The 19,288-nt window shown below is 35.5% G+C and overlaps 1 protein-coding gene across 2 annotated transcripts in view; it reads left to right on the top strand.

Annotated features, from left to right (window-relative positions):
- LOC136025109 (uncharacterized) overlaps nucleotides 1-18,920 on the top strand; it is a 74,449-nt gene extending 55,529 nt beyond the window's left edge. The window contains exons 6-8 of one of the 2 annotated variants that reach the window (XM_065700847.1): nucleotides 4,198-4,330; nucleotides 14,879-14,937; nucleotides 18,740-18,920. In XM_065700847.1, coding sequence (XP_065556919.1) covers nucleotides 4,198-4,330; nucleotides 14,879-14,937; nucleotides 18,740-18,778 — 231 coding nt within the window. In that variant the 3' untranslated portion in view covers nucleotides 18,779-18,920. The remainder of the gene's footprint in view (nucleotides 1-4,197; nucleotides 4,331-14,878; nucleotides 14,938-18,739) is intronic. The other variant, XM_065700854.1, reaches the window with a different exon arrangement.
- The last annotated feature ends 368 nt before the right edge of the window (nucleotides 18,921-19,288 follow it).

Raw genomic sequence — 19,288 nt, 5'->3', positions numbered from 1 at the left:
AATTGTAATAAAAAAATACACACATGACATTTTCATACAGCTTGTGTGTAAATATTGTAAATTTGTAAACTTTTGTAATGTAAAAAATGTATATTGCTCTTGTAATTGAGAATATTGTGTGGTCACCCAGTGAGTTTGTCTGTTTTGTACTTGACAAAGTTTCGAAAAGCATTTGTTCTCCTTTTCGTTGTTCTAAGTATCAAGGTCTGGGACACATAACTCCCACCTGTGAAAAAAGTGACAATTTAGTACATTGTCAAGGATGGAACAATAGAAAAATCTTAGAGGGGCAATGCGACAAGGGCGCCAAGAATTAAACTTGGCGCCTTGTCAACTAAATTGACAAGTTTATTTAAAAGAAAGAGTGACAAACAGAAAAAAAAACATGGAATAAGGTGCAAGAAAGAACCGGAGGGAGGGGGGCTGGAGTTCCCCCGCCCTCTGGATCCGTCAGTGGCCATTGTATTCGGCTGCGTAGTAACAATAGACAAAATTTGTGCATAGCTCAAATTAAATATGCCAGCTGTGGAAGTGGAGGACGTGCAGCGTTTAGTGCGGAATTTTATTAACAAATCCGTCTTTACTAAATGGTTAAGAGCGTAAAACAAAATAACTCTTAACCATCAAGTAAAGACGGATTTGTTAATAAAATAAATAAAAAACAAACAAAATAATTCACATGAACATATAAAAAAACAAACAAAGAAATTATTATTTCCCCTAATTAGCAATGCTTGATAGTTAAGAAGAGAAAACAAATCATTGAGCAAAAAAAGGAAAAAAAGATATATATATATATATATATATATATATATATATATATATATATATACTAGCTGTTGGGGTGGCGCAAAAGCGCCACCCCAACACCTAGTTGGTGGGGTGCTTCGCACCCCCCCAACCCTCCCCACGCGCGTAAGTCGTTACGCGCCATATTAGTTACGCGCCATATTAGTTACGCGCCATTGTAGTTGTGTCCCTGTTTTCCACCTGTGAATAGAGATAGATACATATATATATATTTTTAACTTCGTAAAACATGCGAATATACAACATTCTTCGCTGTCCCATTGTCTATGCATATAAATAGATTGTCAGGTTTACTGACTCTTGAACATGCAACATATAATTGTCCATGGGAAAAACAATCCGTATTCAGATCTATACCTCATTATTCTAATGATGTGTCCCTGTGTCCCGGTCGTCATTTATATTCCCTGTGTCCCGGTCGTCATTTGTGTCCCGGTGTCCCAGTTTGTAATTTCTCTTTGAGTGTTCCGGTCGTCATTTATATTCCCTGTGTCCCGGTCGTCATTTAAATCCCGGTGTCCCGGTCTGTAATTTCTATTCGAACAATCCCTGTGTCCCGGTCGTCATTTATATCTCCCGCCTGTGCCCCCGGCGTCCCCGTTGTAGTTGTGTCCCTGTGTCCCGGTCGTCATTTATATTCCCTGTGTCCCGGTCGTGATTTGTGTCCGGGTGTCCCAGTCTGTAATTTCTCTTTGAGGTTCCCGGTCGTCATTTATATTCCCTGTGTCCCGGTGTCCCGGTATGTAATTTCATCAGTTGACAAACATGACGTCAGTCGACAAACAACTTCATGACGCATACAGCTCAATCCTTAAAATGACGTCAGTCGACACACAAACATGACGTCACTCGACACACACACACAGACAACTATATATATATATATATATATATATATATATATATATATATATATATATATATATATATATATATATATATATTACGAGGCTTAATGGACATAGCATAAACAAGTTGTCTATTCTATTAACTTTTTTCTGCAATTTGGTGATACTTATGGCGGGGGAAAGGAAGGCAGCCAAGTTCTGATTTGTTATGATGTGCGCTTTTGATTAGTTTGATTTGTATTTTCTGTTTATTTTAGGTTTGATTAATTCATTCACTGTAATTTCGTTGGCTTAGTGTTTGATTGCTTATATTATTGTTCATTGTAAGTTCTAATATTGCTCTTTACTTTCTGTTGAAAACCTTAGTCTTTTTATATTTTAGTTTAATCAACTGCTCTGTTTATTGTTTGGTTTTCGAAAAGAAAATCTAGTTTTACAACTGCAGATTTTTTGGTAGATACGGCCCAGCCGATTTCTTAAATGACAACAGTAGAACATGACTGTTTTTTAATCGATATACTATATCATAACTCTTGAGATCGAAATACTATATAAACTCATTAGGTGCAAACGTTGCGAACTAAGGAGAAGTAAGCGACTAACTAAGGGGAACTATGCCTATAAAAGGAAATTTGGGGCAAGAGGCAAGGAATTTTTTTTTTTTTTTGAATGAAAATACGAACAAAAATGTATTTTTCCAAATCTAATGAGGGGAGGCGTCGTTTTTTCGAATTTTTCCAGTGACATTTGTTGAAAATGGTGCATTACAAAATCCAAGGAGGGAGAAGACCCCCCCCCCTGATTGTTGCCATTAGAACTAAGGTTTTCCTACCCCACTCTGGTTAAATACATATTTCTGTGCTGAAATTAGATATGCTCGAAAATGAATCCCTCTTGTTTTCTAAATATTTTCCTCTTACCTTATTATTATTTAATTTATTAAATAAGCATATTACTAAGTAAGGTCACTCCTGTCAGGGTTTTGGGTATACTCCCCTCTTCCAGGACCCTTTTAATGTTTTTGGCACTGACTGAACACAAGTAATTGACACATTTTTAGTTGTCAATATTGACATGACAATATTGACATGTCAATATCAATATTGACATTTTTAATTGTCATATAATTGACACCAGTAATTGACTGGTCACATTTTTGGATATTCAGCTAACTGGTTAATAATTTATGAGTTCTCTTATCTAATACGCTTCCGAAATTTGTCAATTTTTTGTCAATAAGTTCCCTGAACTTGGTATGCAACAGTTTCGTTAATTTGGTATTCGACTTAAGTTTGTCAAGCTTGTCATTTTAAAAAGTATTATCATTATTTTACATGTGCCGAAAATTTTGCATGGGAACTCAGCGATTGGGGGGGGGGATTTCCATATTAGAATGAATCTAATTTGCAAATGTTTCTCAGACTCTTTGCAAATGTAATTAAGTTAATTAATTAGGCAATTTATATAAATGTAGGGTAAAGGACAACTTTTGTCAGTCAGGAACAAAGCTGTTCCTAGAGGGTGGGGGGCCGAGGCAGTTGCCCAAAGTGCCATGGCCTAAGAGGAGAGGCGTGCCTGGGAAACTGCCCCTCTAATCCAATTTTCCAGTTTGATCTGGTTTTTTTGCTTATATTTGAGTCAGGAGAGGGGTGCAGCAGTTAGTTTTTCCTCGGGCACCGCTACCCATAGGAACTGCCGTGGTCTAGGAATTGTCCACAGTGTGGGATTTTTCTGCAGAGGAGGGGGAAATTTCTGGGAGAAGGAATATTCATTCAATTTCCTTTCTTTCAAATCGCGTCAACGCGCGACCGGTAAGCTAGCTATTGAACATTAATAAAATTTATTGCTATAATTTCCAACGTTTAAGGGGGACATTTTTTGATAAGATCATTTCTTTTAACTACCGATCTATTTGCGTATCCCATTGTTAATTACTACTACTGGTATTCCTGCTAATAAATCCTCGCAGCACTAATCCACCTGATACCAATAAAGCTGGGTTTGCTTCTCCCCCCACCTCTGGATTTAAAAGGTTCATTCTTTACTCGCTCTCATGAATTTCTAATTTATAGTAATTTTTTACTATCTCCTTCTATCTTCTATCTACCTTATTACCTTATCCTTAATCTCCTTCTACCTTACCGATTACCGATCCTACCTACCTACCTACCGAATCTACCTACCTTTTACCCATCTCCTTCTACCTTATTTACGGACGGCGGCTTTTCGTTTGGGCCCGGGTGGATGGACAAAAAGTACTATTTTTGGCAATCTATTATCCGTCAAACATGACCTTGCCAGCTTAGCATTCTTCATTGTAGCCCCAGAAAATGGGGTGGTTTCTCAGCATATGCCTTACGCTCCTTGCTTACAATGCTATGAAGAATAAGAAATTCAATGGAATCACCTAAATTAGCATTATTCGGGAAGACAAGGTTGTTTAGCTAATGCCTCAAAGTTTCTAGCCTCTGTTGGCTAATCCTCCATTGACTGTTCACCTATTGCCTCTCCTTTTAACTTTTTGACTTTCTTACTTTAGAGAAAACCGCCAAAATTTAAAGAGCCTTCAAAAGAAGAAGAAAAAGAAGTAGCTGATTTTGATAATTTAAATGATGACGACAACGCTGAGCAATATGATGACGGCGGTGCTGCTAATGGAAAAGTTTTTGAAAGTAAGACTAATTATGACGTATTTTCTTGAATTGTCAAATATAAGTACAGATACTGTAATTCGAAGGATGTCCAATTAACAAACGCTAATTTAGAGAATGACAAGGAGTGACTGATTTTAATAATTCATTTCGGTTCTTAGTAATGACTAATTTTTGAACAAAAGTCGTCTTTTTTTGCGCCTTAAGGAAGCTGCAAAAGACAGTAGTTTTAAACTGTTACTCTCAATGGCGTCAATTGGGAAGGCAAAACGACACCCCCGCTCCCTAGATTTTGATAAATACATTTTTAAGGGGTATTTTCATTGAAAACGACTCTTTTGGTATTTTTTAAATTAAAAAAGCATCCCATGTATTTTTTTAAAATTCATTCTGCCCCTTGAATTTAAAAAATACATATTGCCCCCCTCTGCATTTTGAGAAATTGATTTTGCCTCCTCCCCACCACTAATTAAATTCTCATGAATGGACGCCCCTGTTTTGCTCTAAGTATTTCTAAAAGCAAAACAAGGAATTATAAGGAAATTTAACAAAACAAAACATTTTGAGAGTCAAACGAAATTTTGGAAATTTATAGCTGTTTAAATAACCATTGTATAACAATAATTATATACTACTACTACTAATAATAACTCACTGCAGCACCAAGCCGCCTGAGGCCAACACAGCTGCGCACGCTCCTCCTCTAACCTAATCTATTCAAGGCCTCCCTCGGTGGATGTAACCATAATCAGTCTACCTTTGGAGTGTAGATATGTGTGATACTACCGTTAGAAAAAATTGTAACACCAAGCTACATTAGGCTACCTTAGCGGCACAGACTCCTCCTCCACATTACTCTACTCGGAGCTAAACTCCACCTATCACTTGAAGCTCCTATTCCCTTTAAATATTCTATTATGGTCTGCTCGTATCTCATCCGAGGGCCTCCTGTTTTTCATTTGAACCTTATGGTGTCATTTGGATCTTCTCCAAGGAACTGATTTTCATTGGAACCTGCTCTAAGGACCTCCTGCCTTTAATTTGGATCCAGCTCAATTGCCTAAAACTACGACGTGTATTTTCGTTCGTCTATTAGATGAATGTCATAACTATCCATAACCATATTCTATCCATAATGGATTAAATTGAAACCATCCATGAATCAATAATCATCGTAACTATTCTTTCAATTTAGTCATAGACAGTGCACTGCTCGCAAAAAGGCACATTGCGCATATGTAGTTATTGCATACAAGTTATTTTGATTTATCACATCTTCGCAACAGTCATTTTACTGGAAAGGATAAACCTTTTGTAAAACTATATGTATGTGAATACAAAATCAATTTAGCCTAATATGACATGGATCTGAAGTAAAATAGTCTGCCAAATTAGGGTAAAATTCTGATAGATGTCGTATATCCTGAGCTTTGAAGAAGTGCTATTTTCTACATTGTACATTTGTACATTGTACATTGTTCTATTTTTTACATTTAACGAGAATTCTTAATGTTTGTTCATCTTCCTTTTTTCTCTTGTTCTTTCCCAACGAAATATGTAAATCACCAAAACAATTTCCTAAAGTTTATCTGTTTTCTTGTGACTTAGTGTATCGGACACTTGCATTCTTGGAGCGAAAAATGAAAATTACGGCAAACATAAAAAATATCAAATTTAAATCCTATCCTACAGTGCAAAACGTTCAATATAAAACAGAGTCATGCCATTTAAGTTTAAATGTTCCTCTGATATAAATCTCAGTTACTGTAGCGTCTTGATTGCAGGCCTTCTAATGTTTTTGCTAGAGCTTGTAGTACTTCCCTTTTCTCGGCTACACTTTTATGGAAAGCTCAATATATTGAGCTCAAAAAGCTCAATATAAAACAAAGTGATGTCATATAAGTTTAAATGTTCCTCTGATATAAATCTCAGTTACTGTAGCTTCTTGATTGCAGGTCTTCTAGTGTTTTTGCTTGAGCTTGTAGTACTTCCCTTTTCTCGGCTACACTTTTATGGAAAGCTAAATATATTGAGCTCAAAAAGCTCAATACAAAACAAAGCGATGCCATTTAAGTTTAAATGTTCCTCTGATATAAATCTCAGTTACTGTAGTTTCTTGATTGCAGGCCTTCTAGTGTTTTTGCTAGAGCTTGTAGTACTTCCCTTTTCTCGGCTACACTTTTATGGAAAGCTCAATATATTGAGCTCAAAAAGCTCAATATAAAACAAAGTGATGCCATTTAAGTTTAAATGTTCCTCTGATATAAATCTCAGTCACTGTAGCTTCTTGATTGCAGGTCTTCTAGTGTTTTTGCTAGAGCTTGTAGTACTTCCCTTTTCTCGGCTACACTTTTATGGAAAGCTCAATATATTGAGCTCAAAAGGCTCAATATAAAACAAAGTGATGCCATTTAAGTTTAAATGTTCCTCTGATATAAATCTCAGTTACTGTAGCTTCTTGATTGCAGGTCTTCTAGTGTTTTAGCTAGAACTTGTATTACTTCCCTTTTCTTGGCTACACTTTTATGGAAAGCTCAATATATTGAGCTCAAGAAGCTCAATATAAAACAAAGTGATGCCATTTAAGTTTAAACGTTCCTCTGATATTAATCTCAGTTACTGTAGCTTCTTGATTGCAGGTCTTCTAGTGTTTTTGCTAGAGCTTGTAGTACTTCCCTTTTCTCGGCTACACTTTTATGGAAAGCTCAATATATTGAGCTCAAAAAGCTCAATATAAAACAAAGTGATGCCATTTAAGTTTAAATGTTCCTCTGATATAAATCTCAGTTACTGTAGCTTCTTGATTGCAGGTCTTCTAGTGTTTTTGCTAGAGCTTGTAGTACTTCCCTTTTCTCGGCTACACTTTTATGGAAAGCTCAATATATTGAGCTCAAAAAGCTCAATATAAAACAAAGTGATGCCATTTAAGTTTAAATGTTCCTCTGATATAAATCTCAGTTACTGTAGCTTCTTGATTGCAGGTCTTCTAGTGTTTTTGCTAGAGCTTGTAGTACTTCCCTTTTCTCCGCTACACTTTTATGGAAAGCTCAATATATTGAGCTCAAAAAGCTCAATATAAAACAAAGTGATGCCATTTAAGTTTAAATGTTCCTCTGATATAAATCTCAGTTGCTGTAGTTTCTTGATTGCAGGCCTTCTAGTGTTTTTGCTAGAGCTTGTAGTGCTTCTCTTTTCTCGGCTACACTTTTATGGAAAGCTCAATATATTGAGCTCAAAAAGCTCAATATAAAACAAAGTGATGCCATTTAAGTTTAAATGTTCCTCTGATATAAATCTCAGTTACTGTAGCTTCTTGATTGCAGGTCTTCTAGTGTTTTTGCTAGAGCTTGTAGTACTTCCCTTTTCTCGGCTACACTTTTATGGAAAGCTCAATATATTGAGCTCAAAAAGCTCAATATAAAACAAAGCGATGCCATTTAAGTTTAAATGTTCCTCTGATATAAATCTCAGTTACTGTAGTTTCTTGATTGCAGGCCTTCTAGTGTTTTTGCTAGAGCTTGTAGTACTTCCTTTTCTCGGCTACACTTTTATGGAAAGCTCAATATATTGAGCTCAAAAAGCTCAATATAAACAAAGTGATGCCATTTAAGTTTAAATGTTCCTCTGATATAAATCTCAGTTATTGTAGCTTCTTGATTGCAGGTCTTCTAGTGTTTTTGGCTAGAGCTTGTAGTACTTCCCTTTTCTCGGCTACACTTTTATGGAAAGCTCAATATATTGAGCTCAAAAAGCTCAATATAAAACAAAGTGATGCCATTTAAGTTTAAATGTTCCTCTGATATAAATCTCAGTTACTGTAGCTTCTTGATTGCAGGTCTTCTAGTGTTTTTGCTAGAGCTTGTAGTACTTCCCTTTTCTCGGCTACACTTTTATGGAAAGCTCAATATATTGAGCTCAAAAGCTCAATATAAAACAAAGCGATGCCATTTAAGTTTAAATGTTCCTCTGATATAAATCTCAGTTATTGTAGTTTCTTGATTGCAGGCCTTCTAGTGTTTTTGGTAGAGCTTGTAGTACTTCCTTTTTCTCGGCTACACGTTTATGGAAAGCTCAATATATTGAGCTCAAAAGGCTCAATATAAAACAAAGTGATGCCATTTAAGTTTAAATGTTCCTCTGATATAAATCTCAGTTATTGTAGCTTCTTGATTGCAGGTCTTCTAGTGTTTTTGGTAGAGCTTGTAGTACTTCCCTTTTCTCAGCTACACGTTTATGGAAAGCTCAATATATTGAGCTCAAAAGGCTCAATATAAAACAAAGTGATGCCATTTAAGTTTAAATGTTCCTCTGATATAAATCTCAGTTACTGTAGCTTCTTGATTGTAGGTCTTCTAGTGTTTTTGCTAGAGCTTGTAGTACTTCCCTTTTCTCGGCTACACGTTTATGGAAAGCTCAATATATTGAGCTCAAAAGGCTCAATATAAAACAAAGTGATGCCATTTAAGTTTAAATGTTCCTCTGATATAAATCTCAGTTATTGTAGCTTCTTGATTGCAGGTCTTCTAGTGTTTTTGGTAGAGCTTGTAGTACTTCCTTTTTCTCGGCTACACGTTTATGGAAAGCTCAATATATTGAGCTCAAAAGGCTCAATATAAAACAAAGTGATGCCATTTAAGTTTAAATGTTCCTCTGATATAAATCTCAGTTACTGTAGCTTCTTGATTGTAGGTCTTCTAGTGTTTTTGCTAGAGCTTGTAGTACTTCCCTTTTCTCGGCTACACGTTTATGGAAAGCTCAATATATTGAGCTCAAAAGGCTCAATATAAAACAAAGTGATGCCATTTAAGTTTAAATGTTCCTCTGATATAAATCTCAGTTATTGTAGCTTCTTGATTGCAGGTCTTCTAGTGTTTTTGGTAGAGCTTGTAGTACTTCCTTTTTCTCGGCTACACGTTTATGGAAAGCTCAATATATTGAGCTCAAAAGGCTCAATATAAAACAAAGTGATGCCATTTAAGTTTAAATGTTCCTCTGATATAAATCTCAGTTACTGTAGCTTCTTGATTGTAGGTCTTCTAGTGTTTTTGCTAGAGCTTGTAGTACTTCCCTTTTCTCGGCTACACGTTTATGGAAAGCTCAATATATTGAGCTCAAAAGGCTCAATATAAAACAAAGTGATGCCATTTAAGTTTAAATGTTCCTCTGATATAAATCTCAGTTATTGTAGCTTCTTGATTGCAGGTCTTCTAGTGTTTTTGGTAGAGCTTGTAGTACTTCCTTTTTCTCGGCTACACGTTTATGGAAAGCTCAATATATTGAGCTCAAAAGGCTCAATATAAAACAAAGTGATGCCATTTAAGTTTAAATGTTCCTCTGATATAAATCTCAGTTACTGTAGCTTCTTGATTGTAGGTCTTCTAGTGTTTTTGGTAGAGCTTGTAGTACTTCCCTTTTCTCGGCTACACTTTTATGGAAAGCTCAATATATTGAGCTCAAAAAGCTCAATATAAGACAAAGTGATGCCATTTAAGTTTAAATGTTCCTCTGATATAAATCTCAGTCACTGTAGCTTCTTGATTGCAGGTCTTCTAGTGTTTTTGGTAGAGCTTGTAGTACTTCCTTTTTCTCGGCTACACGTTTATGGAAAGCTCAATATATTGAGCTCAAAAGGCTCAATATAAAACAAAGTGATGCCATTTAAGTTTAAATGTTCCTCTGATATAAATCTCAGTTACTGTAGCTTCTTGATTGTAGGTCTTCTAGTGTTTTTGCTAGAGCTTGTAGTACTTCCCTTTTCTCGGCTACACGTTTATGGAAAGCTCAATATATTGAGCTCAAAAGGCTCAATATAAAACAAAGTGATGCCATTTAAGTTTAAATGTTCCTCTGATATAAATCTCAGTTATTGTAGCTTCTTGATTGCAGGTCTTCTAGTGTTTTTGGTAGAGCTTGTAGTACTTCCTTTTTCTCGGCTACACGTTTATGGAAAGCTCAATATATTGAGCTCAAAAGGCTCAATATAAAACAAAGTGATGCCATTTAAGTTTAAATGTTCCTCTGATATAAATCTCAGTTATTGTAGCTTCTTGATTGCAGGTCTTCTAGTGTTTTTGGTAGAGCTTGTAGTACTTCCCTTTTCTCAGCTACACGTTTATGGAAAGCTCAATATATTGAGCTCAAAAGGCTCAATATAAAACAAAGTGATGCCATTTAAGTTTAAATGTTCCTCTGATATAAATCTCAGTTACTGTAGCTTCTTGATTGTAGGTCTTCTAGTGTTTTTGCTAGAGCTTGTAGTACTTCCCTTTTCTCGGCTACACGTTTATGGAAAGCTCAATATATTGAGCTCAAAAGGCTCAATATAAAACAAAGTGATGCCATTTAAGTTTAAATGTTCCTCTGATATAAATCTCAGTTATTGTAGCTTCTTGATTGCAGGTCTTCTAGTGTTTTTGGTAGAGCTTGTAGTACTTCCTTTTTCTCGGCTACACGTTTATGGAAAGCTCAATATATTGAGCTCAAAAGGCTCAATATAAAACAAAGTGATGCCATTTAAGTTTAAATGTTCCTCTGATATAAATCTCAGTTACTGTAGCTTCTTGATTGTAGGTCTTCTAGTGTTTTTGCTAGAGCTTGTAGTACTTCCCTTTTCTCGGCTACACGTTTATGGAAAGCTCAATATATTGAGCTCAAAAGGCTCAATATAAAACAAAGTGATGCCATTTAAGTTTAAATGTTCCTCTGATATAAATCTCAGTTATTGTAGCTTCTTGATTGCAGGTCTTCTAGTGTTTTTGGTAGAGCTTGTAGTACTTCCTTTTTCTCGGCTACACGTTTATGGAAAGCTCAATATATTGAGCTCAAAAGGCTCAATATAAAACAAAGTGATGCCATTTAAGTTTAAATGTTCCTCTGATATAAATCTCAGTTACTGTAGCTTCTTGATTGTAGGTCTTCTAGTGTTTTTGCTAGAGCTTGTAGTACTTCCCTTTTCTCGGCTACACGTTTATGGAAAGCTCAATATATTGAGCTCAAAAGGCTCAATATAAAACAAAGTGATGCCATTTAAGTTTAAATGTTCCTCTGATATAAATCTCAGTTATTGTAGCTTCTTGATTGCAGGTCTTCTAGTGTTTTTGGTAGAGCTTGTAGTACTTCCTTTTTCTCGGCTACACTTTTATGGAAAGCTCAATATATTGAGCTCAAAAGGCTCAATATAAAACAAAGTGATGCCATTTAAGTTTAAATGTTCCTCTGATATAAATCTCAGTTACTGTAGCTTCTTGATTGTAGGTCTTCTAGTGTTTTTGGTAGAGCTTGTAGTACTTCCCTTTTCTCGGCTACACTTTTATGGAAAGCTCAATATATTGAGCTCAAAAAGCTCAATATAAAACAAAGTGATGCCATTTAAGTTTAAATGTTCCTCTGATATAAATCTCAGTTACTGTAGCTTCTTGATTGCAGGTCTTCTAGTGTTTTTGCTAGAGCTTGTAGTACTTCCTTTTTCTCGGCTACACTTTTATGGAAAGCATTGGACTCGAACAGTAAAGTCAAGTCCTTTTTTTTCTGCTTTCATTGCAATTTCGTCTGCCTCTTCCTACAACATTTTGCGGGTATTCATTATTCTTCTGTTTTGCTTTGACATTTTCTATCTCTAGGTGAAGCTCCTCTCTTTTCTTCTTGTTTGCAGTTTGTTTTATTTTCATCTTCAAGTTATTACATGTTCTTCATTCTTGTTCATTAGCATTGTTGGATTAAGTGTTATGGCTGGGTTGCACCAACTGTACGCTTAGAAATTGTATTCTGGACTAGGCGCAGTGCTATCAGACTCCTTTCCTTTAAGTATTTCAATAGCATGTCGTTGTTCATGGAGTACCATTGCTCCACTTCTGGATTTCCATGAGACAGAGTTAGGAGACATTCCATAGTAATGCATACTCTGCTCTGCCACTGAGAAATCTCCCAAAAAAATTTGTCGAGCCTGTACTTGTATGGAAAATCCTGGAATTCTTCCAGAGGTGTGTAGTTGTATGCTCAGAGAATGTTTTATACACAGCAAGGATTGTATTGCACTCTACCAGCATAGGGGGGGGGGGGTCGATACATCATTGCGAAAATGCGAAAAATACGATGTGGAAGATATACAAAGTATCATCATCTTTGAAGGGGAGGGGGTACGCATCAAAAAGTCTACCCTATAAATCATGGCATTCTTCCAGAAGTATGTAGTTGTATGCTCAGAGAATGTTTTATATACAGCAAGGATTGTATCGCACTCTACCAGCATAGGGGGGGGGGGGTGGCCGATACATCATTGCGAAAATGCGAAAAATACGATGTGGAAGATATACAAAGTATCATCATCTTTGAAGGGGAGGGGGTACGCATCAAAAAGTCTACCCTATAAATCTTGGCATTCTTCCAGAGGTATGTAGTTGTATGCTCAGAGAATGTTTTATACACAGTAAGGATTGTATCGCACTCTACTCCTCTTTTTACAATCCTAATAAGGGGAGAATTAATGCCAGGTTTGCTTCTCATTCAATTGGACTATCTGTCGTGGCTTTTTCTATAATTAGCCATGAGTCGATGCCCAGAACTGTTCCATTTTAATTCAATGGCAGTGCACCATTCTGCATTGTTAAGAACCTGAAGGAGTTTTCAAATACTGCTATTCCATGCTCAGTCGCTGTCACCATGATGACAAAGATGTTGAAATAAACAGACGTTCATGTATTAAATTTCAAGCCCGTTGATGTTCACCCACAGGAAGGGAAGGCTATTTTCCAGTACAACTGAAATATTTCCAGGACCTTTTATTTTTTTTCCCATTTTCCAGGTGTTTTCCATGACTGAAAAATTGGTCTTTCCTTTTTCAGTTATTTCAGGACACGTGGGAACCCTGTTAAAGGCTTGGTCGGAACAATTTTTTTGTAGATACTTAAGCAATGTGGTTTTTGAAAAAAGAATTATTAAGACCTCTTTCAGATACCTAAGGCTTCCGAGACACTTGGAAAGACACAAAAGAAACCCGAGATCCCCCCCCTCTCCCTCATCTGTTCTCTCTGATATTATTCTTCATTTCAACTACAGCTGTTGTGGATGCAGCTTGTTAATGGGCATAATTGAGTCCCTCTTTCTGAAACGCAATATGTGCAATTTAATCCTTTGGTTCAAAGCTTTTAAGCTCTATTCAAAGTAATTCGATCCGATCCTCTCCCTCTTATTGAATTCAGTCCTTCAGTCCAAATTTTTTTAGCTTGGGCCATAATTCGAGTTACGGATCTTAACACGGACCCTATATCGTAATTGATCATCTTCCTCCTCTTGAAGTCAATCCTTCGTACTTAAGATTACGGACCGTAATTCGCAATTTGATCCTGTCCCTCTTCTTCAATTCAATCCTTACATCCAAATCCTTTGAGCTTGGGCTGCAATCCAAATTTCGGACCATAACCCGTGATTCGATCCTCTCCCTCTTCTTGAATTCAGTCCTTTAGTCCAAATCTGTCGAGGGCTGTTCAAAGTAATTCGGTCCGGTCCTCTCCCGCTTCTTGAAGCGAATCCCTTGTTACAATCTCCTTCAGGATGTATAAGCACGAAAAAAGTTTACATTCTTTGATCAATCCGGTGAGGAAAAATAATTATAGAATTCTAATGAATTTACATTTGAAGAATATTTTAATTGGGGGACACTTTACTTCCAGGCTGCTATTATTACCTTACATCTTGTAATTTCATTTTTTATCATTTTTTATTGATTTCTTCTTTTTTTATTTTTATGAAGTGTTCAGCATGTTTTGTTTTTGGAATCCCAGCCGAAAAATTAAGAGAATAAAAATTCTTGCATATTTCATTTAGTATTTCACCGAATGGCTTTATCTCTCCATCTTTTCTTTCAACTTCCAGGTTCAATCAGCAAACTGAATTTTTTACTAAGTAGCAGAAAAATTAGATTTTTATATTTCCTAATTTCCTAAATATGGCTAACATTGGTTCTGATAATTTATACTCTAACTGAGAATTTTCATAAGTTTGACTACTTGTTCTACTCCTTTCTTATTTTCGTACCTCTGTTTTTCTTTACTTTAAACTATCTACCTTTGTTCAGACTAAACTTTTTAAGAGCATCTCGTGTGTATGTATATACATCATCTAGTTATAGCCACAAGTGTTTACCTGGGTTTGAGGGCTGACCCCCCCCCCCCCCGAGGAATTTTTAAACGCTATGATGTGCAGCAACTTAGGTATTTTGTCCTAAAATCATACTCTCCCCTACCCCTTTTTCAAGGTAGAAATGTCTTAGCAGATTAGCAGGCACCAAATCTTGGAAATTCTGGAATCTCTCCAACTTTCTTTTGAAAATTCTTGTTAAATATACAAAGGAAGTTTATATCGTTTTTATAGAAAAGAGAATGCTGTTGAAGTATGCACCCAGTTGCAAAACGTCATGTGATTATCCTTTACCCATTTTCCTTTCGTTTTCCTTTTTTAGCAATTATTTAATTTTTTCCTATTTAAATCAATTCGAATTTGTTTTTTATTGCTTACTCGACTATTTTTTGTGTGATCATGCTTAAATACAATTAGACAAAATTTTATTTTTAGGAGAAGGACACATAGAGGAACCACTTAGTGACCTGGGAATGAATAACGAAGGAAATGAGGTACTCTTTTATTTTGTTATTTTTTTTGTAATCATCTTAAGTGGGTTCTCATGTATTTCTAGCCAAACTACGGTTTTAGCCAAACTAGCATGAATAAAGAAGGAAATGAGGTACTCGTATGTCTAGCCAAATACTATTCAGTCAATGATTCAAATAAAAAAATGGATAACCTGGCCATAATGGTGCCCAAGAATTTATTTGGTTATGTTTAAAGTAAACCCAGACCGTAATTTTGGCCTATTTGGAAGCTAAAAAAAGGAAAAATAAATAAATAAATAATTGGATAAATAGGTGATACCCGAAATTTTTGTCTGTGCGTTTAAAGCAACCGCAGGCAGTAATATGATTTTAGTTGTATGACTGTGATAATTGTGTGATTTTTCCATGTGGAGTTGAAAAAAAAAACTCCCCCGAGCATTTCGCATTCGACAATTGTCAATGGTGGGATTTTTTATTTATTTTTTATTTTACATTAAAAATAATATGAATATAACATTGAAAATGATTAGCCCCTGCTCCCTTTCTGTCAAGTTGGATTTATATGTCCAGGCAGCACCTATTTTCTGCGGAACTTTTGGTGCTTGATTACCAGCCAAATACATCAAAAACACGAAAAAAAAGATTTGAATGAAGTAGAAACATAGAAATAAATACTATAGGTTATCATACCCTAAAATTTTGAAATATAGGTGAAATTTAGCTTTCCGGGTGGGAAATGTCCACTGGGGGAATTTTCCGGGTTGGAGGAGTCTAGAACCGTCCAGACAGCTTACATTTCCCCGCAAAATTTGGTGATTAGTTGTAGCAACTTCGAGCCAAGGATCCAGTTCCAGAGTTTGGAATTCTGTGCTTAGTATTTCATTCTCAGGAAGTTTTTTTTGTTACTTTATTTGTCATCTCTGCTTAAAAATGGCGTTCACATGTGTTTCTAACTAGATTCCCATGTGTAAGCAAGTGGATGGTCAGACATTCAAATCACCGACAAAAGGTATGTAATGCAGGTATCTAACATTGCTGAAATTTCAAGAGTATGGGTAACTTAATGGCAGCTGGTGGTAGTAAAAAAATCTTCAACGCCATCTACCACTGGACATTTTTTCAAATTGTGTGACTTATTTTTTTTGTATATAAATTGGGATCAAATGTTTACTACTACACTAATTTTATCAGGTATAATAATTATACCGATTGCTACCGAAACGCCAAATGCTTGATAGCGGTGGTGTTTTTTTCCGGCAGTTGCGAAAATTTTCACTCTTATATTTTACCCATACTCTTTGCTGCAATGTTAAAGAAAGATCTTGGGGAATAGGCGTATCTTGTAATGTATTCGTTACGACGGTCATGTATATTTGAAGACAGTCCTTCTCTATTTACTCAAAGTTCAATTTATTCAAGCAATCAGTTCATGCTTTCACATAATGTTTATTAAACAACCTTAGTTCTAAAAGGGATACATAATTACTATTTTCCGGCGTAAAATGAAATATTCTGAATGCCATAGCTTTTAACAGGCAACATTGTTACCAAGGGCGTATCCATGGGGGGGATCAGGGGGTTTCAACCCCTCCCCTGAAATGTTTGTCCGAATCGTAAAAACGTTAGAAAAATGAATATAAACAAATTCTTGATGTGTTTTTTTTACCCCCCCCCCCCGAAGAAAATCCTGGATACGAACCTGATTGTTACAATTTTTTAATAAGAAGGGTTTTATTAATAAAACACATAATTAATGTAACAATTTTGTACCACCTTTTTGAAAAAGCTAAGCTTATCCGTGGGGGAGGTAAAAAAACATACTACTGAGAAAAAAGAACTATACCACCAACACCACCAATACCACCATAATAATCAATAAATTGATTATAAACGTTTCCTACTCCCCCCCGCTCCAGTCACATACCACAAGAACAAGCTTGAACCAGTGTACTGCAGGACGAATCGTTTTGATTATTTTAGTTGTTTCTTTTTTACTGTGTGATAATAAATCATACTTATTGTTTATTATGTTGTTAAAGGTAACATAAAATAGTTGCGGAAATAGACTTTGGGACCGGGAAACGCACCCCGGGAGACCGCATCTCCGATTTTACCAACAGAAGTTAATTTGGTACCTGGTTATCCACCAGCTAGGAATAGACATTAACATCCCAGCCGTAACTACAATGGCAATTTTTATCAAATGAATCTTGAATATTAAACATTTAAAAAAAATCATCATTCATTGTCTCCTAAAATTGTATATCATCATAATGCCACATAGAAATATATAATAAAAAAATACATGTTCCGCATAAACAATTCCTTAATAGTTGTTCAAATGAATGTGGATCATCAATGTTTCCGACATCACTTTTTAAACTATTCTATTTTTGAGTGCCTCTGGGCACATGGAAATGAACGCCACCCATTGTACACCCCACACATGGGCTCTTTTCATTCATGGAAACATTTTTTGAAGAAACTGAAGACAGACTAGCGCAAGCATCAATTTATCGGTTACCAAAAATTGCTCAGCTAAAAGTCTGTATTGCTTTTTTGTGTTGTAGCTTTTTGAAATTGTAGCTAGACATGTATGTAGATGATCTTATAATGTCTTGATGACGTTTACTTATCTGTGAAATTCTGCCTTTTGTCTTTTTTTTCTGATATATTGTTTCGTTTTTCTCAAACATTGCATAAAAACTTATTATACAGTAACGTTTTTGTAGTATTTTAGTGTGGAATAATAGCGTTTTATGTATAGATACAATCTTTTTTCTGATTAAACTTTAAGTTTAAAAATCTTTTTCTGATATATATTTCGTGACAACTTCCAATTTTAATGCACTTGGGCTATATTATTCACTTTGGGCGTATTTTACACAAACTTTAGAACTAGTGATGCTTTCTGTGTTAACGCTCATTTTGAGTTTTTTTCGGGGAGGAGGAGCTGAATTTGAAATTTGAGTTAAATTTTTCTGTATACCGGAATTTTTTCAGTATGAGACTGGTAGAATTACTTACTAGCTACTTGATGCCTTGGCCTAGCAAATTATCTTAGAATGTCCATGTTTTAGAAATTCATATAATTTTTTTTAAATATCCTGCCTCTTCTTAAAAAAAAACATTTATCATTCGCACGTCTCCTAAGCGCGGCTCATTACTTGTCAGAAAAGAAACTACTAAATAATAGTTTCACTAGAGTATTTTAAATGTCAACTAAAATTAAATATTATTTCTTATTTCAGGGTAAAAAAGTAGAGAAGATAATGGTCTTATCGAAATAAGAAGCTGTAATTTTTTTTATGTGGTGGTCAAGAATCATAAATGCCTCCGTAATGACCACGCTCACTCACATCATTTCTTATAAAGGGGTTTGATTCAATTGTGATGATCCCTAAAACACTATCTACTTCCCCCCTTTTCAAGAACCGCATTCACAATCTTCAGTAATTTATGTCTGACTTCACAACCACCGTGTTTAAAAAATTCACCTTGTTTAAATTCACGTGTCTAAAAAATTTATTGATTCTTAGAATTTTGCCAGAGCTCATGCCATATGAGCTCTTGGCTCTTCCGACCTCGTCACAAGTGCCATATGAGCTGTTAGCTCTTGTCAACTATTCAAAAGTGACTGGAGATCAACTAACCCCTCCCTCGCCCATCATTTTCCCGGACACATCCTGTATAAATGTTGAAATTGTCTTTTTGTTCAACGTAGTTGAAAAGTTCGGAAATTATGTCTGTGAGTACAGATGTCCTCACACTCACTGTACTCACTAGATGTACCATAATAATTAAATATTGTTTCTTATTTCAGGGTGAAAAGGTAGAGAAGATAATGGTCTTACCGAAATAAGAAGCTGTAATTTTTTTATCTGGTGGTCAAGAAGCGCAACTGTTAATTCATATATTAGCTTTATTTCTATTGTTCTCGTTTTGTTGGCTTTTTTATATTCCTAACATTAACATTTCTTATCTATAAATTATTTTTTACTTTACTTGCATTTTATGTGTTTTTAAATTATATTTACACCAAACTGACGTAGCTCTTATAAAAGTGGAATTGAAGAGGCTGATAGTAATAGTTGTGTTCTTAAATTGGTTGAAGTTAGGTCGTCTTTGACGACCAGGCTATCGATAATTCAGTGACATTCCTTGCTTTGTATTTCCAGTGGTAAGTCTTTCAGAAAAAAAAGTAAGTTGAATTTTCCCGCTAAAAACAACGATTATGTGCAAATGAACGGCAAATTCGCGAGATTGAATTATTTCTTCTTGAATCTTTTTTTTAATCATTATTATTAGTTTAAGGTTTTCCGCATTAACAGCTTACAATACTTTCTTCAACGGGAGTGAGCCAGTTAGCTCT

The sequence above is a fragment of the Artemia franciscana genome, chromosome 1 (assembly GCF_032884065.1).
Source record: "Artemia franciscana chromosome 1, ASM3288406v1, whole genome shotgun sequence".
NCBI classification, from domain to species: Eukaryota; Metazoa; Arthropoda; class Branchiopoda; order Anostraca; family Artemiidae; genus Artemia; species Artemia franciscana.
The sequence above is the reverse complement of the archived record's forward strand: the minus strand, read 5'-3'. Positions and strand labels throughout refer to the sequence as shown.